This window comes from Carcharodon carcharias, chromosome 17 (genome assembly GCF_017639515.1).
Source record: "Carcharodon carcharias isolate sCarCar2 chromosome 17, sCarCar2.pri, whole genome shotgun sequence".
In the NCBI taxonomy this organism is placed as follows: Eukaryota; Metazoa; Chordata; class Chondrichthyes; order Lamniformes; family Lamnidae; genus Carcharodon; species Carcharodon carcharias.
In genome coordinates this window covers 44,616,048-44,642,172 of record NC_054483.1, presented here as the reverse complement: position 1 = coordinate 44,642,172, position 26,125 = coordinate 44,616,048, and the positions used below count along the sequence as shown (strand labels likewise).

The 26,125-nt window shown below is 47.7% G+C and overlaps 1 protein-coding gene across 1 annotated transcript in view; it reads right to left on the bottom strand.

Moving 5' to 3' along the window:
• Positions 1-309: 309 nt before the first annotated feature.
• Positions 310-26,125, bottom strand: part of LOC121289632 (broad substrate specificity ATP-binding cassette transporter ABCG2-like) — a 184,219-nt gene continuing 158,403 nt past the window's right edge. Inside the window, exon 15 of the mRNA XM_041209261.1 lies at positions 310-1,158. Within this exon, the coding sequence (XP_041065195.1) occupies positions 1,011-1,158 (148 nt within the window). The 3' untranslated portion in view covers positions 310-1,010. The remainder of the gene's footprint in view (positions 1,159-26,125) is intronic.

The following is a 26,125-nucleotide window of genomic DNA, read 5'->3' as shown; positions in this document are numbered from 1 at the left end:
TGTTACATGCTGTTGTTAAGCCACTATGTCCCCCAGGAGTGCTGAAATGTAAAACATACCACTCTGCCTTTCTCACTTGTGCCAGGGTGATGCTCTCCAAGTCACAAGATAATTAAACCAATTTTACAAGCATGCATTCTAGGGGAGAGACTTGTTCAGGAAAATATGATTGACACATACAAATTTTCAATATGTGCTCCACATGTACAAAATCATCTTTGGGAGTATATCTCATAAATTATATCTCGTGCATACTTAAACACTTTTAAAACGATTTAACTTCACCAATTTTAATTAATTAACAAAGGTACCCATTAAAGTGCTCATGCAAAAGTACAGCTTTCATCATTAGTTACAGAATACATTTTCTTCCAATTTTAACGTTTCTAATACAATGTTACTCACAACCTTCCATCACAGATATAAAAATGCAATAGACAAAAACACTAAAATCTTTTGTATTTTTCTTCACTTTGAGAAAGATAAATAAGGAATAAAACTTGCATGTATAAAGGACCTTTCATGACATCGCAAAGCGTTGTACAGCCAATGAAAGTGATGTCACGGATGTAAAATAGGGAAATTGCAAACAAACTCTGCAAAACAAGGACCCACAAACAGAAATGAAATAAATGATTAGATAATCCCTTTCTGTTTATATTGGCTAAAGAGAAATGTTGGCTAGGTCAACTCCTTTGTTCTTCTTCAAATAGTGCCAGGGGAACTTTCACATCCATTTGAGAGGGAAGTTCGGGCATCAAACGAGTATTTCATCTGAAAGGCAACACCTCTGACGCATCCCCTCAGTATTGCACTGAACTGTCAGCCTAGATTATGTGCTGAAGTCTCAGGAACGGGTCTTTAACACAATCTTCAGACTCACAAGTGAGAGTGCTACTCGTGAGCCAAGATGACACCTTGTCCCAGTTATAATTATGCAATGCAACAGTGAAATAAACAGCTCTTGCAGATCTTTAGTATAACATATGAATGTCTCTTTTTTGGAAGCATTATGTAAATTTTCTCATAAATCTAAGATTAGCATATGTTATAGTCAGAAAGATTATTGTCATGCAGGCAAGTACAATAATGTTCTCCCATATGGCCCACAAATCAAATCCGCTTCCTTGCCCACACAAGTACTCTTCACCATAACATCTAAAAGAAAAATAAAATTCAGTTTTAGATGCACTGAAAAAGGACAATTCATATCTTAAACAGTGAACACATGTAAGCAGTAAATTTTGCAAACCTGAAACGTAATCACCGGAAAATCACTAGCAATCATAAATCAAGTGCCCCCAAATCCACAAATGACTCTCTAAGCCATGTGCCCATTGAATAAGGCTCTCCATTAGGAAGACAGCCTTGTAAGATTGACCCTTTGAAGAAACCAACACAATGGCCCCAATATTCCAGTTTGGGGAGCGGTGAATGATTCAACGTAAGTACTGATGCACCTCGGGACCCTGAGGAAGTACCGACATATGCACATGCACAGTACTTATGCAGTAAGTTTAAACTTCCTGCATGAGTACTCAACCGTGTCCAACCCATCACCTACACCTCTATCTTACCCCTTCCCCTTCCTCCAGAACCATGATAGAGTCCCCAGCCTCTGCATTCAAAGGATCATCCTCTGCCATTTCCACCAACTCCAGCATGATGCCACCGCCATCTTCCCCTCACCACCACCCCGCGCCAACCCAACTCCTGGCTGCATTCCATAGGGACCATTCCCTCTGTGATACCCTGGTTAACTCCTCCATCACCCCCAATTCCTCATCCCTTTCCCATGCAATCACAGAAGGTGCAACACCTTTCCTTTTACCTCCTCCCTCCTCCCCATCCAAGGTCCCAAACACTTCTTTCAGGTGAAACAGTGTTTCATTTGCGCCTCCTTCACTTTGGTTTACTGTATTCGCTGTTCCCAATGCACTCTCGTCTACATTGGGGATACCAAACGCATACCGGGTGATTGCCTTGTGGAACACTTCGCTCAACCTGCAAGCATGAATCAAACCTTCCTGTCACTTGACATTTCAACATACCATCTTGCTCTCATGCCCGTCCTTGGCCTAGTGCAATGTTCTAGTAAAGCCCAACGCAAACTGAAGGAACAGCACCTTATCTTCCATTTGGGCACTTTACAGTCTTCCAGACTTAATATCAAGTTCAACAACTTCAGGCCATGAACTCTCTCCTCCAACTTGACCCTCTTTTTAATGCAAAATTTTTCCCCAACACTGGGCCATCTGTCACTTATTCTTATGTTTTGCTTTCACAGAACGCTGACCCTTGTTCTGCTATTAACACATTCTGCTATCTTACCTTTATGCCACAACAGCAGCTTCTTTAGTCTTCAACACTACCATTAACACTCCCTTTGTCTTGTGTCCATGACATCTTTGTCAAATATCTCCTGAGCTCCCACCTATACCTGACCTCCTATTTTGCTCCACCTGCTCCACCCCCTCTTAAATGGTATAAAATCCATCACATTTCTACCTCTTTTTACCTCTGAATAAGAGTCATAAGGACTTGAAACGTTAACTCTGTTTCTCACTTCACAGATGCTGCCAGACCTGCTGAGTTTTTCCAGCATTTTCTGTTTTTTTTTCCAGATTTCCAGCATCCACAGTATTTAGTTTTTATTAAACTTCCGATTGTTATTTTTACCTTGTCTGGACTGCTGCACAATTCACTACAACAGTGGGATCAAATGAATAGAACCCTGGAGATCTGTTTGTTCAACACATATGCTGATTTTTACATGGATTTATTTAGTGGATAAATAAGTGGATTTATTTATTTTCATAGCAGGTGTAAAGCTTGCTGAGGAGCGGAACTCCAAGGGCAGGATTTTTTATATGGCAGGCAGGCTCAGCGGAAGTGGGTGGGCACAGAGCAGATCGCTGCCCACGCTTGGCTCCATGTTGCCATTTTACGCAGGCGGCCCAATTAAGGCCCACCCAGCGTAATACATGGCTGGTAGCGCTCAGCGCTACCAATGCGGGTGGGAGGAGGAAGGAGATTCGGGGCTAGCACTCTTTCACACATGTGTGCGAAAGACCACTTCAATCTCCCTGAAGCACGGAGCTGCCTCGGGGAGATTGAATCGGTAATAAAATTATTAAATAAAATGTGTAAAAATTTACTTAAACATGTCCCCTCATGTGACTGTGTCACATGAGTTGGGACATGTTTTTAAATTTATGAAAATTTTAAAATTTATTTAATAAACACTTTAGGAAACCTCATCCCGCTCGTGGATGAGGTTTCCTAAAAAATGCTAAGGCCGCTTCACCTTTTTGCCTGCCCACAACCTTAAAGTTGTATGGGCAGTGTTTAGAATAACTTTAATGAGATCCTTAATGGCCTTAAGAGGTCGTTTACATATCAGCGGGCACGCAGCTCAACGTCATTACGCATCATTTTATACGTCGCTGTGTCGGGCCTGACCCTGCACGCCAACCGGAAAATTCTGCCCCAAGTAAATCAGCTGAAATGTAAAAGCATAATAGCAACCAGAACAATGTTCAACCCCTGCACCGGCAATATTAACCTCCCACCGCCCCCCATCCTGGCAATGTTCACTCACTCCCAGCTCATGGTCCCCTGACCTTCCTCCTCCTATGGACAATGTTCACTCCATCCAGCACCCCTCCTCCTGACTCCTTTCCAGAGTCCCTGGCTCCTGTCCAGACCACGTCGGAAGAGTCAGCATTATTGGGCAGTGAGGAGGTGAGGGAGGGTGCGTACTTTCTATAGTGAAGTTGAGCATTTTCGGTGTGAAGGAGGGATTTAAGTTCTATTGGGAATTGAGGGAGGAGTGAGCATTGTCGGGGCTTGAGTGAGGGAGGGTGAGTATTGTCAAGGGTGAGAGAGGTGATAAGCATGTTGAGGATGGTGTGTTGGGGTTAACATTGTCAGGGAGTGAGTGAGGGGATGAGCATTATCAGGGGGTGAATGAGGACAGGAGCGTTGTCAGGGGTAAGGGGATAAGCATTGTTGGGGGGGGTTGAGTGAGGGGGTGAGCATTGTCAGGGCTGAGTGAGGGGGTGAGCATTGTCAGGGCTGAGTGAGGGAATGAGCACTGTCAGGGTTGGGTGAGGGGATGAGCACTGTTGGGGGGGGGTGTAAGTGAGCAGGTGAGTATTGTCAGGGCTGAGTGAGGGGATGAGCATTGTTGGGGATGAGTGAGATGTGCATTGTTGGAGGTGAGCATTGTCGGGTGAGATGAGGGAGGGGTGTGAGCATTATTGGTGAGGGAAGGCTGTCCAGTGTTGGGGCTGTAAACAGTATAAGTCAATGAACTGAAGACATGCCCCTTAAGGTCTGTCTTCAGTTCATTAATTTATACTGTTTTACAGCCCCAACACTGGACAGCCTTCCCTCAGCAAAAGCGGCATGTCCTCAGTTCATGACATAAAAGGGGGCATAGCTTCACTGGAATTACATTTACCACTTGGCCTCCCAGCTCTGTTTGTCCCCACATCCCTGCTGGAGCTGGCATTAGAAAATGCAAAGGCTCCAGTGTAAAATGCTAAATGGGCAGATTACATACTAGTAAGTGGCAGGCACGCCCTCTCTGCTGCTGACTGGAAAATCCTGGTCAATATGATTTAGATTAGTGCTTGATTTAGCTCAGCATACTTAATGAGGCTTGGCTGAGAGCCCAGTTTTCCAATACTTTGATGAAACATAAAGGGAAAACATTGCTTGATTGATAGGTTTGCAAGCTTTATTATCTGTGATCTATTTTGTCACTGGCTCAATGTTTAGTGTCATGTGCTTTTAGTTTCTGTTATGACACCTTAAAAGTCTGGTTGATTAACACACATTTATAGGTTTTTTTATAGCAGCACTTTTTAAAAGTAATTCGTGAATGGCTTTTTTTAAGCTTTTCCACACATATCATTGGTTCTGTACAGGGAGTATACTGGGTGAATGGGCATGGATGTACTATGAGTTGGCATTGAGGGTATGATTGGACTTGGGGGTGGGTGGACGAGCATGGGTTGGAATGGAGGGTATGAGGGGCCATTGGTGGGTAAACTATGTGGCATTGTTGGCATTGGGGACATGAGTAAGGCCTTTTGAATTTATCTTTCAAAAGCAGGGAAGTTATGCTGAATTTGTATAAAACTCTGGTTGGGTCACAAGTAGAGTACTGCATCCAGTTCTGGTCACCACACTTGAGGAAGGATGAGGGTCCCTGAAAGAATGCAAAGGTGATGGTTCCAAGGATGAGGAAATTTAGCTACAAGGTTAGGTTGGAGCTGTTCTACTCTAAAATGTCTTAGCTTCTGGAAGGGTTCCAGCACATTAGAAGATAGCAAATGTAACACCTTTATTCAAGAAAGGAGGGAGACAGAAAGCAGGAAACTATAGACCAGTTAGCCTTTCATCTGCCATAGGGGAAGTGCTAGAATTCATTATTAAGGAGATTTATAGCAGGATACTTAGAAAATCATAATTGGATTAGGCAGAGCCGACATGATTTTGTGAACGGGAAATCATGTTTCATTAATTTATTTGCGTTCTTTGAGGAAGTAACAAGCGAGGTGGATAAAGGGAAACCGGCAAATGTGGTGTACTGGATTTTCAAAAAGCATTTGATAAGGTGACACATGAAAGTCTATTACACAAGAGCTCATGGTGTAGGGGGTAACATATTGGCATGGATAAAGGATTGGTTAGCTAACAGGAAGCAGAGATTAGGGTTAAATGGGCCTTTTTCGGGTTGGCAAGCTATAACAAGTGAAGTGCCACAGGGATCAGTGCCCGGGCCTCAAATATTTACAATCTATATCAATGACTTGGATGAAGGGACCGAATGTACGGCACCTATATTTGCCAATAACACCAAGCTAGGTAAGAAAGTAAGTTGGCAGGTGGAGGTAGGGAGTCTAAAAAGGGATATAAATAGGTTAAGTAAGTGAGCAGAAAATTGGCATATGGTGTATAATATGGGAAAATGTGAACTTGTTCACTTTTGCAGGAAGAATAGAAAAGCAGTATGCTACTTAAATGGAAAGAAGTTGTAGACCTCTGTGGTACAGAGGGATCTGGCTGTCTTGATACATGAATCACAGTTAGTATGCAGGTACTCCAAGTGATTAGGAAGACAAATGGAGTGTTGGCATTTATTGCAAGGGGAATATCGCAGTAGGGACATTTTACTGCAGCTGCACAGAGCCTTGATAAGACCAGGGGTGAAATTTTCCATGCCTGCTGGCAACGGGTGTCATGGCAAGCGTGAGTGGACAATATGGCGGGAGGGCTAAAAATTGGTTTCACGATGTCGTGAAACCAGTTTTCAATCATCCACTCCGCCCATCAACGGTGGCCCAAATTTCCTGCTGCCATACGTCAGGAACATCATTGTAATACATTCACATTTTATCATAAGCCCAGCTCGCCAGAATCATACCCCCACACTGAATTGTCTGAGCACTGTTTCACAACAGTATTTATAAAGTGACCTGGCAAGCTGCACAATGAGGGGAACTCAGAGGTGAGTATACAGTAACGTTGCGCAGCACTTGTGAGGGTCACCTGTTGGACTTCAAGTTGGGGTACTGCATATTCAGGTGAGGGCACAGGTAAGTCACATTTTCCTGGCTAGCTGACTGTGCAGTACTGGGGCAAGGGCTGCACTGCGGGTGGGGCAAGTTGGGGGGAGGGGCAAGGGCTACACTCACTACAGTTGATGGTAGTGCAAAATCACGTGTGGGGGTGTGGGGTAGATGAGGGAAGTGGCACATATTAGAGAAACCGTGTATAAAGTGACCATTCCTCCACACCCACATTGACATGTTTGGAGTCAGGCCTCCAACTTATCTGCCCACTCAAGCAATGTAGAGGCCAGAAAGTGCTACCAAATGCTCCAGAGCTTCTCAATCCTCTGGCGCACACTGCAAACTAATGAGCATTTTAATGGACTGCAGAACAATTGGACGACTGGGCACATTGTACAATCTCCTTGCGAAAGCTGGCCATGGAGCAGTAACTGGTGGAGGCGCTCACAGCCCTTTGCAATGTCATCATTCAGAATTGGACCAGTCTTTCCCATGGTTCAAGCTAACAATGCAGCCTTGCAGTGTGGGTTAGGAGAATGCCTGCGTCTGAGCTGAAGCAGAGCATGCAGTCCAGTGGGCAAAGCTGCCGCCGATCGGTCAGGTGGAGTAGGGCGGAAGTGGGTCGAGTTAGAGCAGTCATGCAGCGCAATAAACTGTGACCATCCAAGTAGTGGCCAGCACTGTCTGGGATGCTTTAAGGGGGCTTCAGACTTAACCAGGAGAGGTTCTTAGTACACCCAAGCTAACCCATGCGTCTCTCTCTTTCATCCTGCAGAGGGAATATATCAGCAACACGGAGCCTGATGACCTAGCTGTATGCCTCATGGCTTACAGAGAGCAGAGACGAAGGAGAAAAGAGTAACAGAGGTGCCTGGCTGAGTAGAGGGACGAGCAGCACCCCCAGGAAGAAGAAGCGGCTAGGGCTCCTGTGCACGCTACTGAAGAACCACACTGAGCTGTTGCTGGTCGGCGCCTAGCTAGACCCAGGGTGCTTGTCATTCCTGCAGATGACTGAGAATCAGCGTCGCCGAAGACTGCACATGTTCAGGGAACTGGTCAGTCACATTTGCCATCTGCTGCAGCATTTGACGCCACAGGGTCATGGAGGGCATCCACTGCCAGTGGCCATGAAAGTGACTGTGGTGCTCAATTGTTATGCCAGTGGTGCCTTTCAGGGCCCCATAGGTAACCTCTATGTGATATCGCAAGCGTCCATGCACAAATACATTCATGAGGTCCCGGATGCCATTTTCGCGAAGTCATACAACTTTGTGCATTTCGCCTGGGATCAGGAAAGCCAGGATGCAAGAGCACTGGGATTTGCCCAGATCTCAGGCTTTCCACAGGTGCAGGGTGACATCGACTGCACTCACATGGCACTCAGATCTCCGTGGCAACAAGCGGTTGACTATGTCAAACACAGGGTTTCCACTCGCTGAATGTTCAGCTGGTGCGATGACCACAAATGCATCCTTCAGGTCTGTGCATGGTTCCCAGGGAGTGTCCACGACTCCTAAATTCTCAGTAAGGTCTCAGATCCCTGACATCTTCCCGGGTCCACAGAGGCTGCAGGCTTGGCTCCTCAGAGACAAGGTCTACCACCACAGACATGGCTGATGACACCCATGCAGTGGCCTCAGAGTACAGCAGAAAGAAGTTATAACGAGGCTCATGCTACAACTCGCATCTTGATGGAACAAACCATGGGAATATTGAAAACATGGTTCCAGGGCCTGGACTGGTGAAACCCTGCAATATAGTCCACAGAGGGTGTCACACATTGCTGTCACTTGCTGCATCCTTCACAACCTGCTGCTGCAACAGGGAGAGGAGCTGGCTGAGGAGGAGGTGGAGGAGCTTCACGTATCCTCTGATGAGGAGGATGTCGACGGGGATGAGGGTGAGGAGGTTCTTGAAGGTAAGGATCATGGCAATGAGGATATCGCACTGGCCAGATACTCTTGGGAGGCCGTCACAGCTGCTAGATTCGTGGAGGATGATGATAACATGCAGTGAGGGATGCACCATAGATCCTCACATCGCATTGGTGAATGTTTGACTCCTGTCTGGCTGATGGCAGCTCACTTGCACTTGTGAACAGCATTATATCATAGAGATGTAGCGGGGAAACTTTAACTTCTCCTGATCCTATGGGCATCCTTTGTGAGCTGAACCCTTCAGGACCACACTATCAGCGGATACAGATGCTGATGAAATGGGGGGGTCAGCTGCACCTCCAAGGTGCTGAGAGCACACAGGGAGAATGGCAGAACTCTGTGCTGCTGGCCCACGACATTCTGGCAGCAATGATAAGCCCCAGTGAGGTGCAGGCATGACTGATATGACCAGTGACAGTGAAGCTGCACCATCAGTGTGCTAGGAAGGTTGCATAAAACACGGGGAACAGGCCCTGGACTGAGACACCTGCCTTTATTTTGTGCAGGGACCAAGGTTTCACATCTGAGTGACACGAACTCTGCTCATCATAACAAAGTGCCGTAGGCAAGGAGACATTTTTGGGGGGTTATTAACAAAGTGAACATGAAGTACAAATGATTAACACGTGTGCCCAGGCTGTGCACCTCCATCTTCTTAACTTTCCTAATCCTGCCGCTACATTTTGGTGCTCTACCGACATCTACAATGGAGTTGGAGGTAGCCTGCTGACTGCTACTCCCTGTCTGTGATGAGCTTGGCGGGTGTCCTCTGGAGGGTCAAGACATGGAGGGCCCTTGCTTGCTTTCGGGGTCTTGCTGTGTGGCAGTGGCACCCTCCTCGGCCTGTGGAGCTGGAGCTGCTGGGATCACAGGAAGAGGGGATTTGAATGGGCTGGCCACTCCTGGAGTCACCTGGCTAGATGGCCCCGGGGTGTGCACCTGATGATTCTCCTCCCAATGGGTGCCTGAGGGTTCCGGCTGGCTCCTTGAGGAGAAGGGGTAGCTGGAGTGAGATCAAGCTGCCCAGCACCCCTCTTGCGCACACAGTGTTGGAGCTCAACTATGGTGTCAGCGATGGAGTTCAGCCCACACAGCTGTACAGGACTGACGTCCTGGACCAAAGTCTCCACAGCGGCTGCCATCCTACCACTGATGACCTCATTGGCAATGTTGGCATGCTGGAGCAATCACCTCAGCTGGAGGTGGACGGACTCCTTCATCCCATCTTGCAATCTGAGGAGTGCAGCGGACATTGCTTCCTGATGTTCTCGATCTTGCCTTTGCAGCTCCAGCAACTGAGACCTGACTGAGTCCAGAGGCTTGTCATCTGACTCAGACTCAGCAGATTTCTGGTCTCTAGCGGTCCTCCGAGTGTCGGAAACCTGGGAAGTCCCTGCCTCCATCTGCTGTGGATCAGAGAGTGCGATGTGCTCACCAGTTTGTGATCCCGAAGCTAGTCTAAAGCTAAGTCCCACTGAGAAATGTATCTCTGCACTGGTGAAGGGTGAGGGTGAGTACTGTTATGGGTCTTCAATGAAAGCGCCTGCAGATTCCTCTTCAGAGGTTTCTTCAGGGGTTGATTTGAGGCCCTGGGTTGTGGACTTTGTCAGCTGTTTACCAGATATGCCTGTGAAAGCAAGGAGAGATAATTGGTGCATGGCAGGGGACTGTGAACAGGATACATCACTCACAAAATGGTTGTCTGATGGATGTTGCACTGCTGGATCCTCCCTTGGTAGAGCACCGCCAACCTCACCATCAGCACAGGAATGTCCAGATCCTGGCCAGCCAGCTGGATGGCTATATTTTCAAAGTCCGTGAGGACCTTGATATCAGGCATTCCTCCACCAGTCTGTGACCTCTCCCTTTTGCTGTGTGCCAGCTTGTCCTGCATGAATAGAGGTGGAGAGAGTCTAAGAAGGACACCTGCCTGGCCAGACGATAAGATGCTTGGCATGTATGGTGGTGAGTGGTCCCATGGGCAGAATGGAAACAATGAAGGCATGAGTGAGAGAGTGAATGGTGATGTCCCTTGAACTTGCAGTGAGTGAGATCCCTGTGCATGTGTGATATGTTTGTGAGTGTGTGAGCTGAGAGTGATGAGAAGAGTCACTTACCCTGGGAGAACAGGGGAGATCACACATCCTATTTCTGCACTGCGTGGCTGCCTCCTTTTGTAGGGCATTGGTCACTCAAATGTACCAAATAGCTATGGATAGGCAAAAAAGAATAAAACCAGATAGACCATCTAGGCATCGGAAATGACAATGGCATAACATGCCCAGGTGACGCTGCAAAGTCCTTCTGACTAACATCTGGGGCTTATGACAAAATTGGGAGAGTTGCCACAAAGACTAGTCAAAGCAACAGCCTGACATAGTCAAAGTCCCACATAGAGCCAATCCCCTAGACACCTTTATCCCCATCATTGGATATGTCCAGTCCCATGATCGAATGTGGCATTAATAGCAAAATTGAAGTCAACGGGAATCTGGGGGAAAACTCGCCACTGATTGAAGTCATTCTTAGTACAAAGGAAGGTGGTTGTGGTTGTTGAACGCAATCATCTCAGCCTCAGGACATCGATAGGAGTTCATCAAGATAGTTTGTGTCCTAGGACCAACCATCTTCAGCTGCTTCATTAATGACCTGCCCTCCATCATAAATCAGAAGTGGGAATGTTTGCTGGTGTTTACACAAAGTTCAGTATCATTCACGACTTCTCAGGAACTGAAGCAGTCCATGCCTGCATGCAACAAGACCAGACAACATTCTGGCTTGGGCTGCTATGTTGCAGGTAACATTCATGCCACACAATTGCCAGGCAATTACCATCTCGAATAAAAGAGAACTTAATCATCTCCCCTTGTTTTCAATGGCATTACCTTTGCTGAATTCTCCACCATCAACAAAAAGGGGTTAGCACTGACCAGAAACTGAACTAGACCAGCCATATATATACTGTGGCTACAAGAGTAGGTCAGAGACTGGGAATTCTGTGGCAAGTATTTCACCTGCCAACTCCCCAAAACTCTCCACCATCTATGAGGCACACATCAGAAGTGTGATAGAATAAATTCCACTTGCCTAGGTGAATGTAACTCCATCAACACTTAAGAAGCTTGACACCATCCAAGACAAAGTACTCAGCTTGATCAGCACCCTATCCACCGTGTTGAACATTCACACCCTTCACCACAAGACGGCAGCTCACCACCACCTTTGCATCCCACATCCCATGAATAAATTTTAAAAAGGTGCCATATCAAAGATTATTACAGAAAGTAAAAACTCATGGTGTAGTGGGTAGAATGGATAGAAGATTGGCTGGCTGGCAGAAAACAGACACTATGCATAAATGGGTCTTTTTCTGATTGACAGTATGTGACGAGTGGTGTCCCACAGCAGTCTGTACAAGGACCTCAACTTTTTATGATTTACATCAATGACTTAGATGAGGGGAGTGAAGACATGGTAACTAAATTTGCAGATGATACAAAGATAGGTTGGAAAGTATGTTGTGAAGAGAACATGAGGGGGTGGTAAATACTGTTTAATGTGGGAAAATGTGAAGTTGTTCACTTTGGCAGGAAGAACAAAAAAGCAGCGTTCTACTTAAATGGAGAACAGCTGCATAATTCTGAGGTGTAGGGGGATCTAGGTGTTCTAGTACATGAGTCACAAAAAGTAAGTATGCAGGTACACCAAGTAATTAAGAAGGCTAATGGAATTATTACCAGAGGGATTGAACATAAAAGTAAGGATGTTATGCTTCAGTTATACAGGCCATTGGTGAGACCACACCTCGACTACTGTGTGTAGTTTTGGTCTCCTTATTTAAGGAAGGATGTAAATGCATTAGAGCAGGTTCAAAGGAGATTTATTAGATTGATACCTGGAATGAGTGGGCTGTCTTATGAGGAAAGGTTGGATAGACTGGGCTTGTGTCCACTGGAGTTTAGAACAGTGAGGGATGATTTGGCTAAAGTATACAAGATCCTGAACGGCCTTGACAAGGTAGACGTCGAAAGGGTGTTTTCTCTTGTGAGTGAGTCCAGAACTAGGGGGCACTGTTTTAAAATTAGGGGTTGTCCTTATAGGACAGAGGTGAGGAGAATTTTTTTCTCTCAGAGGGTTGTGCAACTTTGGAATGCTCTGCCTCAGAAGGTGGTGGAGGCGGGGTCATTGAATATTTTTAAGGCAGAGGTAGATAAATTCTTGTTAGGCAAGGGGATCAAAGGTTGTCGGAGTTAGATGGGAATGTGGCAATCGAAATACAAGAAGATCAGCCGTGATTTTATTGAATGGTGGAGCAGGCTTGAAGGGTTCCTATTTTTTATGTTCTTAAGATGTACTGCAGCAACTCAGCAAGGCTTGCTTGACAGCACCTTCCAAAACCACAGCAAGGGCAGCAAGGGCAGCAAGCACTTGGGAACATCACCACCTACAAGTTCCCCTCCAAGTCACGTACTATCCTGACTTGGAAATACACTGGCTGTACCTTTATTATCACTGTGGAAAATCCTGGATCTCCCTGCCGAACAGCATTAAGGGTCTACAACACCCCGATGGCAGTGGTTCAAGAAGGTGGCTCATTGCCAGCTTCTCAAGGGCAATTTGGAATGGGCAATAAATGCATATACCTTTTACAAATTGGGATTGGTGAGGCACCTCCCTGGAGGAGTAGCATTGGCTCCATAGAGCACAGACCTGCTGAAACCTGCCACATCAAAGTTTTCTGCAGTACAGCTATGCAACTTCTGGGGAGCTAGCACCTTATTGCACTCTCCTTTTGCTACAATGCACTTGTGCTTGGTTTCTCACCATGTGCAGATCCTGTCTCTATGCTGTCCTCTAAATGACTGGTATCTGAGCTGATGTTTGCGAGTGTGAAATCAAGTAATGCTGCGGCATCATTAACACCATCTTGGTCTTCCTCTGCTGTCTGGACAGGTTGCAGATGGGTTCAGTAATGAACCTGGACATTCAGGTATGCCCTGGATCTCACTGGGGCTCCAGTGAGGGCGTGTTGGACAAATCAGGGAGATTGTATGTGAGGAGGCAAAAATGCGGGGAAGGGCCTCCAATTGGCAAAGGAGGCCCATCAAGAGGCACCAAACCCCCTTTAACCGGCCAGCAACCTGCAGGGTTAAATCTGCCAGGGTACGCATTGAGCACAAGCCTCTCCTACCACCCATTAAATCAGAGCTTTGCAGCCCTTAACTAGGTATTAATTTATCAATTACATTAAATCTATGCTGCCTGGTTATTTTCCTCTCTGCTAACAGAAACAGATCCTTCCCATCCACACTATGGCTAGAATTTTCTGGCCCTTGCTGCTGGTGGGATCTCTGGCCCTGCCAAAGTGAATGGACGTTAGAATGGCTTGCCCCATTTTCTGGCACTGCCCCTGCTGCAACGGGGCCATAAAATTCCACCCTATCTCAGCCACTCATAATTTTGTACACCTCAATTAAATCTCCCCTCATTTTACTCTGTTCTGAAGAAAATAGTCCCAGCCTATCCAATCTTTCTTTACAGCTAGAATTCTCCATTCCTGTCAACATCCTCATAAATCTTCTCTGCATCTTCTCTACAGTGATCACGTCCTTCCTGCAATGCGGTGACCAGAATCATATATGGTACTCTAGCTGCAGTCTAATTCGGTTTTTACAGTCCTAGGACAACCTTCATGGTCTTAGTCTGAACCTCGGCCAATAAGGGAAAGTATCCTATATGCCTTCTTGACCACCTTATCTACCTGTGTTGTAACCTTCAGGGTACTGTGGACAGGCACTTTAAGGTCCTTTTGTTCCTCTATACTTCTCAGAAACCTTTAATTTATTGTGCATTCCTTTACCTTGTTTGACCTCCCCAAATGCATTCAATCTTTGGTTTGAATTTCATTTACACTTTTCCGTCCACCTGACCAGTCCATTGATATCTTCCTACAGGCTACAGCTTTTTCCCCCACTATCAACCACATGGCCAATTCAACGGTCAGGGCCCTCAACCGTGCCCGGCCTATCTCCCGTGCATCCGCCCTCATGCCTTCTTCTCCCTCCCAGAAACATGATAGGGTCCCCCTTGTCCTCACTTATCACCCCACCAGCCTCCGCATTCAAAGGATCATCCTCCGCCATTTCCGCCAACTCCAGCATGATGCCACTACCAAACACATCTTCCCTTCACCCCCGCTGTCGGCATTCTGTAGGGATCGTTCCCTCCGGGACACCCTGGTCCACTCCTCCATCACCCCCTACTCCCCAACCCCCACCTATGGCATCACCCCATGCCCACACAAAAGATGTAACACCTGCCCCTTCGCTTCCTCTCTCCTCACCGTCCAAGGGCCCAAACACTCCTTTCAAGTGAAGCAACATTTCACTTGCATTTCCCCCAACTTAGTCTACTGCATTCGTTGCTCCCAATGCGGTCTCCTCTACATTGGAGAGACCAAACGTAAACTGGGCAACTGCTTTGCAGAACACCTGCGGTCTGTCCGCAAGAATGACCCAAATCTCCCTGTCGCTTGCCATTTTAACACTCCACCCTGCTCTCTTGCCCACATGTCTGTCCTTGGCTTGCTGCATTGTTCCAGTGAAGCCCAACGCACACTGGAGGAACAGCACCTCATCTTCCGACTAGGCACTTTACAGCCTTCCGGACTGAATATTGAATTCAACAACTTTAGGTCTTGACCTCCCTCCTCCATCCCTACCACCCCCCCCTCTGTTTCTTCCCCCTTCCTTTTGTTTTTTTTCAATGAATTATATAGATTTTTCTTTTTCCCTCCTATTTCCATTATTTTTAAATATTTTTAAATCTTTTATGCTCCCCCCACCCCCACTAAAGCTATACCTTGAGTTCCCTTCCATCCATTCTTAATTAGCACATTCGTTTAGATAATATCACCAACTTCGACACCTATGTGTTCTTTTGTTCTGCCGTCTCTGACATCTTTTGATGATCTGCTTCTATCACTGCTTTTGTCTACAACCACACCACCCCCCTCCACTTCTATCCCCACCCCCCTCCACCACCACCTTAAACCAGCTTATATTTCAACCCTTCCTGGGATTCACCTACTTCTGTCGAAGGGTCATGAGGACTCGAAACGTCAACTCTTTTCTTCTCCGCTGATGCTGCCAGACCTGCTGAGTTTTTCCAGGTAATTCTGTTTTTGTTTTGGCCAATTCTCATATCATCCACAAAATTCTTAAACTTTCCCCTAAATGTAAGTCTGATTCAAGTCTTACCAATTGGTAAGGGACCTAGTACTGTGCTTTGTGGAACTGGAACTGGAAACAGTCTTCCAGTCATAAAAAATCTATCAACCCTTTGCTTCCTGCCACTGAACAAATTTTGGGTCCAACTTGCCACTTTGCCTTGGATCTCATGGACTGTGTGGGACCTTGTCAAACACCTTGCTAGAAACCATGTAAATCTATACATTAAACACCTTACCCAGATCAGTCTTCCTTGTTTACTCCTCAAAAAACAATTACAGAAGAAATACAGGAGCACAAGAAATAGGAGCAGGAGTAGACCATATGGCCCATCGAGCCTGCTCTGCCATTCAATCAAGTTACTAGACATAATCTTCCTTTACAAAAACAGAATTACCTGGAAAAACTCAGCAGGTCTGGCAGCATCGGCGGAGAAGAAAAGAGTTGACGTTTCGAGTCCTCATGACCCTTCGACAGAACTTGAGTTCGAGTCCAGGAAAGAGCTGAAATATAAGCTGGTTTAAGGTGTGTGTGTGGGGGGCGGAGAGATAGAGAGACAGAGAGGTGGAGGGGGTTGGTGTGGTTGTAGCGACAAACAAGCAGTGATAGAAGCAGAATATCAAAAGATGTCAACAACAATAGTACAATAGAACACATAGGTGTTAAAGATAAAGTTGGTGATATTATCTAAACGAATGTGCTAATTAAGAATGGATGGTAGGGCACTCAAGGTATAGCTCTAGTGGGTTTTTTTTTATTTTATATAATGGAAATAGGTGGGAAAAGGAAAATCTTTATAATTTATTGGGAAAAAAAAAGAGAAGGGGGAAACAGAAAGGGGGTGGGGATGGGGGAGGGGACTCACGACCTAAAGTTGTTGAATTCAATATTCAGTCCGGAAGGCTGTAAAGTCCCTAGTCGGAAGATGAGGTGTTGTTCCTCCAGTTTGCGTTGGGCTTCACTGGAACAATGCAGCAAGCCAAGGACAGACATGTGGGCAAGAGAGCAGGGTGGAGTGTTAAAATGGCAAGCGACAGGGAGGTTTGGGTCATCCTTGCGGACAGACCGCAGGTGTTCTGCAAAGCGGTCGCCCAGTTTACGTTTGGTCTCTCCAATGTAGAGGAGACCACATTGGGAGCAACGAATGCAGTAGACTAAGTTGGGGGAAATGCAAGTGAAATGCTGCTTCACTTGAAAGGAGTGTTTGGGTCCTTGGACGGTGAGGAGAGAGGAAGTGAAGGGGCAGGTGTTGCATCTTTTGCGTGGGCAAGGGGTTGTGCCATAGGAGGGGGTTGAGGAGTAGGGGGTGATGGAGGAGTGGACCAGGGTGTCCCGGAGGGAGCGATCCCTACGGAATGCCGATAAGGGGGGTGAAGGGAAGATGTGTTTGGTAGTGGCATCATGCTGGAGTTGGCGGAAATGGCGGAGGATGATCCTTTGAATGCGGAGGCTGGTGGGGTGATAAGTGAGGACAAGGGGGACCCTATCATGTTTCTGGGAGGGAGGAGAAGGAGTGAGGGCGGATGCGCGGGAGATGGGCCGGACACGGTTGAGGGCCCTGTCAACGACCGTGGGTGGAAAACCTCGGTTAAGGAAGAAGGAGGACATGTCAGAGGAACTGTTTTTGAATGTAGCATCATCGGAACAGATGCGACGGAGGCGAAGGAACTGAGAGAATGGGATGGAGTCCTTACAGGAAGTGGGGTGTGAGGAGCTGTAGTCGAGATAGCTGTGGGTGTCGGTGGGTTTGTAATGGATATTGGTGGACAGTCTATCACCAGAGATTGAGACAGAGAGGTCAAGGAAGGGAAGGGAAGTGTCAGAGATGGACCACGTGAAAATGATGGAGGGGTGGAGATTGGAAGCAAAATTAATAAATTTTTCCAAGTCCTGACGAGAGCATGAAGCAGCACCGAAATAATCATCGATGTACCGGAGAAAGAGTTGTGGAAGGGGGCCGGAGTAGGACTGCAACAAGGAATGTTCCACATACCCCATAAAGAGACAGGCATAGCTGGGGCCCATGCGGGTACCCATAGCCACACCTTTTATTTGGAGGAAGTGAGAGGAGTTGAAGGAGAAATTGTTCAGCGTGAGAACAAGTTCAGCCAGACGGAGGAGAGTAGTGGTGGATGGGGATTGTTCGGGCCTCTGTTCGAGGAAGAAGCTAAGGGCCCTCAGACCATCCTGGTGGGGGATGGAGGTGTAGAGGGATTGGACGTCCATGGTGAAGAGGAAGCGGTAGGGGCCAGGGAACTGGAAATTGTTGATGTGACGTAAGGTGTCAGAGGAATCACGGATGTAGGTGGGAAGGGACTGGACAAGGGGAGAGAGAAGGGAGTCAAGATAACGAGAAATGAGTTCTGTGGGGCAGGAGCAAGCTGAGACGATCGGTCTACCGGGGCAGTTCTGTTTGTGGATTTTGGGTAGGAGATAGAAGCGGGCCGTCCGAGGTTGGGCAACTATCAGGTTGGAAGCTGTGGGAGGGAGATCCCCAGAGGAGATGAGGTCAGTGACAGTCCTGGAAACAATGGCTTGATGGATCTTTTCATTGAGAACTGTCGGCGCGACATTAGTCGTCTCAATTTCTCTGCTCCTCTCACCCATTCTAACCTGTCTCTCTCTGAACTTACTGCACTCCATTCATCAAGCCATTGTTTCCAGGACTGTCACTGACCTCATCTCCTCTGGGGATCTCCCTCCCACAGCTTCCAACCTGATAGTTGCCCAACCTCGGACAGCCCACTTCTATCTCCTACCCAAAATCCACAAACAGAACTGCCCCGGTAGACCGATCGTCTCAGCTTGCTCCTGCCCCACAGAACTCATTTCTCGTTATCTTGACTCCCTTCTCTCTCCCCTTGTCCAGTCCCTTCCCACCTACATCCGTGATTCCTCTGACACCTTACGTCACATCAACAATTTCCAGTTCCCTGGCCCCTACCGCTTCCTCTTCACCATGGACGTCCAATCCCTCTACACCTCCATCCCCCACCAGGATGGTCTGAGGGCCCTTAGCTTTTTCCTCGAACAGAGGCCCGAACAATCCCCATCCACCACTACTCTCCTCCGTCTGGCTGAACTTGTTCTCACGCTGAACAATTTCTCCTTCAACTCCTCTCACTTCCTCCAAATAAAAGGTGTGGCTATGGGTACCCGCATGGGCCCCAGCTATGCCTGTCTCTTTATGGGGTATGTGGAACATTCCTTGTTGCAGTCCTACTCCGGCCCCCTTCCACAACTCTTTCTCCGGTACATCGATGATTATTTCGGTGCTGCTTCATGCTCTCGTCAGGACTTGGAAAAATTTATTAATTTTGCTTCCAATCTCCACCCCTCCATCATTTTCACGTGGTCCATCTCTGACACTTCCCTTCCCTTCCTTGACCTCTCTGTCTCAATCTCTGGTGATAGACTGTCCACCAATATCCATTACAAACCCACCGACACCCACAGCTATCTCGACTACAGCTCCTCACACCCCACTTCCTGTAAGGACTCCATCCCATTCTCTCAGTTCCTTCGCCTCCGTCGCATCTGTTCCGATGATGCTACATTCAAAAACAGTTCCTCTGACATGTCCTCCTTCTTCCTTAACCGAGGTTTTCCACCCACGGTCGTTGACAGGGCCCTCAACCGTGTCCGGCCCATCTCCCGCGCATCCGCCCTCACTCCTTCTCCTCCCTCCCAGAAACATGATAGGGTCCCCCTTGTCCTCACTTATCACCCCACCAGCCTCCGCATTCAAAGGATCATCCTCCGCCATTTCCGCCAACTCCAGCATGATGCCACTACCAAACACATCTTCCCTTCACCCCCCTTATCGGCATTCCGTAGGGATCGCTCCCTCCGGGACACCCTGGTCCACTCCTCCATCACCCCCTACTCCTCAACCCCCTCCTATGGCACAACCCCTTGCCCACGCAAAAGATGCAACACCTGCCCCTTCACTTCCTCTCTCCTCACCGTCCAAGGACCCAAACACTCCTTTCAAGTGAAGCAGCATTTCACTTGCATTTCCCCCAACTTAGTCTACTGCATTCGTTGCTCCCAATGTGGTCTCCTCTACATTGGAGAGACCAAACGTAAACTGGGCGACCGCTTTGCAGAACACCTGCGGTCTGTCCGCAAGAATGACCCAAACCTCCCTGTCGCTTGCCATTTTAACACTCCACCCTGCTCTCTTGCCCACATGTCTGTCCTTGGCTTGCTGCATTGTTCCAGTGAAGCCCAACGCAAACTGGAGGAACAACACCTCATCTTCCGACTAGGGACTTTACAGCCTTCCGGACTGAATATTGAATTCAACAACTTTAGGTCGTGAGTCCCCTCCCCCATCCCCACCCCCTTTCTGTTTCCCCCTTCTCTTTTTTTTTCCCAATAAATTATAAAGATTTTCCTTTTCCCACCTATTTCCATTAAATAAAATAAAAAAAAAACCCACTAGAGCTATACCTTGAGTGCCCTACCATCCATTCTTAATTAGCACATTCGTTTAGATAATATCACCAACTTTATCTTTAACACCTATGTGTTCTATTGTACTATTGTTGTTGACATCTTTTGATATTCTGCTTCTATCACTGCTTGTTTGTCGCTACAACCACACCAACCCCCTCCACCTCTCTGTCTCTCTATCTCTCCGCCCCCCACACACACACCTTAAACCAGCTTATATTTCAGCTCTTTCCTGGACTCGAACTCAAGTTCTGTCGAAGGGTCATGAGGACTCGAAACGTCAACTCTTTTCTTCTCCGCCGATGCTGCCAGACCTGCTGAGTTTTTCCAGGTAATTCTGTTTTTGTTTTGGATTTCCAGCATCCGCAGTTTTTTTGTTTTTAATCTTCCTTTAACCTGCCTGTCCCTGATTAATTTTTGCCTTTCTAAATGGCTATTTATATTGTTTCAGGTTGGAAACGTCCGGTCTTGCCAGCAGCAGGAACTGTGGCGGGCAGGGGAACTTGATTTGACGTGAGGCCAAAAATCAGTTTCCCGATGGCAAGACAAGCTATTTTGCCCATTGCCTCCTTAATTGCAGCCTTCACCGGCATGTTAGCTCAAAGCAATAAGCAGCAAGGTGTAATTCAGGAAACTTCCAAACAGTGAAAGTAAACATATATTTACAAGTGCCAAAACTATATAAACTAGTTATGCACCTGTATCACCTCTGTGCCTTCGGTATTTCTTAACTTTTCATTGTCTACTGCAACATCTAGTTGTAGCCTCGACATCCACAGCTGAGGTGGAGGCAGCCTGCTGACTGCTATGCCTTGTTTACTGTGATGACTTTGGTCGGCAGGACCTTGCGGTGCACTGTGATGAAGTTCCTATGGTGCCTGGCTGGCACTCCTCCTCCCTATGGGTGCCCGATGATACCTCCCTGACTCCATGAGGAGATTGGCATCTGAAAGGATGTCAAGGTGCTCCATCCCCCTCTTGCCTAGCCACTGCTGCAATGCACACATGTCTAGAGCGATGGACTGCAGGTCTGAGCACACTGTGCGCTCTGCTAGAACTGGGTCTCCAACGCAGCTGCCACCCTTTCCATGGAGTCAGCTAAACGTTCGCATGCTGGAGCCACGGCATCAAGACAGAACATGGACTAGCTCCTCCAGCCTTCGGTCCAGTCTTCGCACGGCCTCTGGCAATTCCGCCGATGTTCTTCTGCCTGTCTCTGCATTTCCAACAGTCTCTTAGAACCGAGTCCAGAGGCTTGTCATCTGCATGGGGCTGAGCAGGGGCCTGGTCTCCAGCAATCCTCTGAGTTTCATAGACCTTGACTGTCACCTCCTCTGCCAGCTGTGGATCAGGGTCTGTGGTATGCTCATCAGACAGTGACCCCAAGCCCATTCTAGAACGTGGATCCACTGGGTGAATGTATCTGTGCTGGTGGAAGGTGCAGGTGAATGCCGTGACGATGCATCCTCTGAGGGCAACCTCTTAGAGGTGGGATTGTGGTTGGTTCTGTGGCTAGTTTCCCTTGTTGGCCTCCCACTTTTCTTGCTGTGCCTGGAATAAAGAAAAGAATTAGTGATTGACTAAACATTAATTAAATCAATGTTTCACTCTGTGGGCAATTACAGACTGGAGGTATCCTCACTGGCTTCCTCGGGGAGTCCTATCTCACCTTCAGTACAGGCGTGGTCCTGCTCCTCCCTGGCTATCTCAGCGGCCTGATCCTCGAAAAGGGTGAGGATTTGAATGTCCGAAATTCCACCTTCGGTCTAGGACCGCTCACACTTGTTGTGGGTGTTCTCCTACAGAAGGACAGAATGATTGATTGTCATCCCAATGGTTGCATGAGCAGTTCAGGAGCATGCATGCCTGTGGCAGCTACTGAGCCCTCCCTAGTAAGTGATTAAGAAGTAGGATGTCCTGCAACTGATATAAGATTGAGAGCATGAAATGTTTGGCACACATTCAATGCAGATATCCCATCTGCTGGTGGAGTGCTACAACTCAAATTCCAGTCTGACATCCCTGTGTACTCACACACTTAGACTTCCCGATGCCCTTATGTGTGTCAGTTTGCAGTGGGAGTAGATGGTGCACTTACCCTGGAGGAGCGCAGCAGATCATCCACCTTCGTCCTGCTCTGCTGGGTGTTTATATGCTGGGCCCCATGGGAGCTAAACTCCACTGTGATCTCTGTCCAGGCCACCATGATCAGACAGGAGGGCCTCCTGCTGCCAACCCAGGGAAACGGCACCTCCTGTCTTTCCTGATGGCCTGAGAGCCTCTAGGGAGGCTTCACTGAACCGGGGGTTGCATGTTGTTTTCTTCTCTGGGATATTCTCCTTCAGTGTTGAATGATAGCCAGGCTGAAGTTCCTGGCCTGCAGTGAGTGAATGGCTGTCCAAGTGCCCTTTTAATATGGCGCCCGGACCTGCAATCCCATGATGTAATAGCAGGGACCATGACTTCGAGCCCATCCCTGCCACAAGATTCACTGTGCTCCACATGGATGCATATGTAAAGAGCTGACCAGTGCACCTCACAGGGGAAATCATGCCAATTTCCGCTCCCACCACTGAGACTTAAGAATGGAAGATTCTGCCCTCAGAATTTTTTCCAATAATTTTCACACCAACCAGGATAGGCTGGCTGGCCTGTATTTACTTTGTCTATTCCTTCCTCCCTTTTTTAAAAATTAGTATAACTTTATCAGTCCTCTACTCCTATGGTACCAGGCCTGTATTCAGAGAGGATTGGAAAATAATTGTCAGAGCTTCCGCTATTTCTTCTCTTGCTTCCCTTTGCAGCCTGGGATACATTTCATCCGGGATGGTGATTCGCCCACTTTCAAGAGTTTTTAAGAATTATTTCACAGGATATGGGCATCGCTGGCTCAGCCAGCATTTATTGCCCACCCTAATTGCCCTCGAGAAGGTGGTGGTGAGCTGCCTTCTTGAACAGCTGCAGTCCCTGCAGTGTAGGTACACCCACAGTGCTGTTAGGAAGGGAGTTCCAGGATTCTGACCCAGTGATGGAAGAATGGCAGTATAGTTCAAAGTCAGGATGGTTGTGCCTTGTGGGGGAGCTTGCCAGTGGTGGTGTTCCATGTATCTACTGCCTTTGTCCTTTGAGTGGTAGAGGTTGCAGGTTTAGGAGGTGCTTTGCTAAGTTGCTGCAGTGCATTTGTAGATGGTACACACACTGGTGCCACTGTGCATCGGTGGTGAAGGGTGTGTGGATGCTGAAGGTGGTGGATGGGGTGCTAATCAAATAGGTTGCTTTGTTTTGGATGGCGTTGAGCTTCTTGAGCACTGTTGGAGCTGCACTCACCCAGGCAAGTGGAGAGTATTCCATCACACGCCTTGGTAGGCAGGCTTTAGGGAGTCAGGAGGTGAATTACTCGCCGCAGAATTCACAGCCTCTGACCTGCCACAGTATTTATATCAAAAACAGAATTACCTGGAAAAACTCAGCAGGTCTGGCAGCATCGGCAGAGAAGAAAAGAGTCGACGTTTCGAGTCCTCATGACCCTTCGACAGAACTTGAGTGTATGTAAAATAAGGAAGAAGGAGGACATGTCAGAGGAACTGTTTTTGAATGTAGCATCATCAGAACAGATGCGACGGAGGCGAAGGAACTGAGAGAATGGGATGGAGTCCTTACAGGAAGCGGGGTGTGAGGAGCTGTAGTCGAGATAGCTGTGGGAGTCGGTGGGTTTGTAATGGATATTGGTGGACAGTCTATCACCAGAGATTGAGACAGAGAGGTCAAGGAAGGGAAGGGAAGTGTCAGAGATGGACCACGTGAAAATGATGGAGGGGTGGAGATTGGAAGCAAAATTAATAAATTTTTCCAAGTCCTGACGAGAGCATGAAGCGGCACCGAAGTAATCATCGATGTACCGGAGAAAGAGTTGTGGAAGGGGGCCGGAGTAGGACTGCAACAAGGAATGTTCCACATACCCCATAAAGAGACAGGCATAGCTGGGGCCCATGCGGGTACCCATAGCCACACCTTTTATTTGGAGGAAGTGAGAGGAGTTGAAGGAGAAATTGTTCAGCGTGAGAACAAGTTCAGCCAGACGGAGGAGAGTAGTGGTGGATGGGGATTGTTCGGGCCTCTGTTCGAGGAAGAAGCTAAGGGCCCTCAGACCATCCTGGTGGGGGTTGGACGTCCATGGTGAAGAGGAAGCGGTAGGGGCCAGGGAACTGGAAATTGTTGATGTGACGTAAGGTGTCAGAGGAATCACGGATGTAGGTGAGAAGGGACTGGACAAGGGGAGAGAGAAGGGAGTCAAGATAACGAGAAATGAGTTCTGTGGGGCAGGAGCAAGCTGAGACGATCGGTCTACCGGGGAGTTCTGTTTGTGGATTTTGGGTAGGAGATAGAAGCGGGCCGTCCGAGGTTGGGCGACTATCAGGTTGGAAGCTGTGAGAGGGAGATCCCCAGAGGAGATGAGGTCAGTGACAGTCCTGGAAACAGTGGCTTGATGTTCAGTGGTGGGGTCATGGTCCAGGGAGAGTTAGGAGGAAGTGTCTGCGAGTTGACGCTCAGCCTCCGCGAGGTAGAGGTCAGTGCGCCAGACAACAACAGCACCACCCTTGTCAGCGGGTTTGATGACAATGTCAGGGTTGGACCTGAGAGAATGGAGTGCAGTATGTTCAGAGAGAGACAGGTTAGAATGGGTGAGAGGAGCAGAGAAATTGAGACGACTAATGTCGCGCCGACAGTTCTCAATGAAAAGATCGAGAGAAGGTAAGAATCCAGAGGGAGGGGTCCAGGTGGAGGGAGAATATTGGAGATGGGTAAAAGGATCCGTTGAACTGGGAGAGGACTCCTGCCCAAAGAAGTGAGCCCGGAGACGAAGACGGCGGAAGAAGAGTTCAGTATCATGCCGAGCCCGAAATTCATTGAGGTGAGGGCGTAAGGGTATGAAACTAAGTCCTTTGCTGAGCACTGAACGTTCAGCATCGGAGAGGGGAAGGTCAGGGGGTATAGTGAATACACGGCTGGGGTTGGGACTGGAAGAAAGGGTGGGGACGGAGGGACAGGCAGGGGTGGAGGGTCCTAGATGGGTGTTGGTGTCGATGAGTTGTTGGAGCTTGCGTTCCTTAGCACTTGAGAGAAAGAGAAAAAGTTTCTTGTTGAGGCGTCGGATGAGCCGAAGGATAAAATGAAACTGGGGGCACGCGCAGCTTTGAAAAAGGGTACGGCGGTGCTGCTGGAGGGAGAGCTCGAGTGTGTTCATATGGCGGCGCATGGCACTGAGAGTGGATTTCAGAATGTGACGGGAACAGCAGTCCGAGAAACGTTTTATGTCCCGGAGATACCTGTAATCCTGGGTGGGTTCGAAACATGAGGGGTGGAATTTCAGTTGAAATCCACGTGGGGTAAGTCGGAGATGGAGACAGTCACTGAGAAAGGAGAAATGGCTGTGAAAGCGGGTTTTAGTAAACACCTTGTCAAACACTAGGAGGGAAATGGAAAGCAATGAAGGTGAACAAGGCAATAGAGAGATACGGAAATCTTGTCGCAGAGAGGAACAGAACTTCTTCAAGGAGGTAGGCATTTCTTGAAGAGAAGTGGCAGTCAATTAAACACAGAGATAAAAACAAAAAAACTGCGGATGCTGGAAATCCAAAACAAAAACAGAATTACTTGGAAAAACTCAGCAGGTCCGGCAGCATCGGCAGAGAAGAAAAGAGTCGACGTTTCGAGTCCTCATAACCCTTCGACAGAACTTGAGTTACTTTTATGTAAAATAAGGAAGAAGGAGGTCATGTCAGAGGAACTGTTTTTGAATGTAGCATCATCGGAACAGATGCGACGGAGGCGAAGGAACTGAGAGAATGGGATGGAGTCCTTACAGGAAGCGGAGTGTGAGGAGCTGTAGTCGAGATAGCTGCGGGAGTCGGTGGGT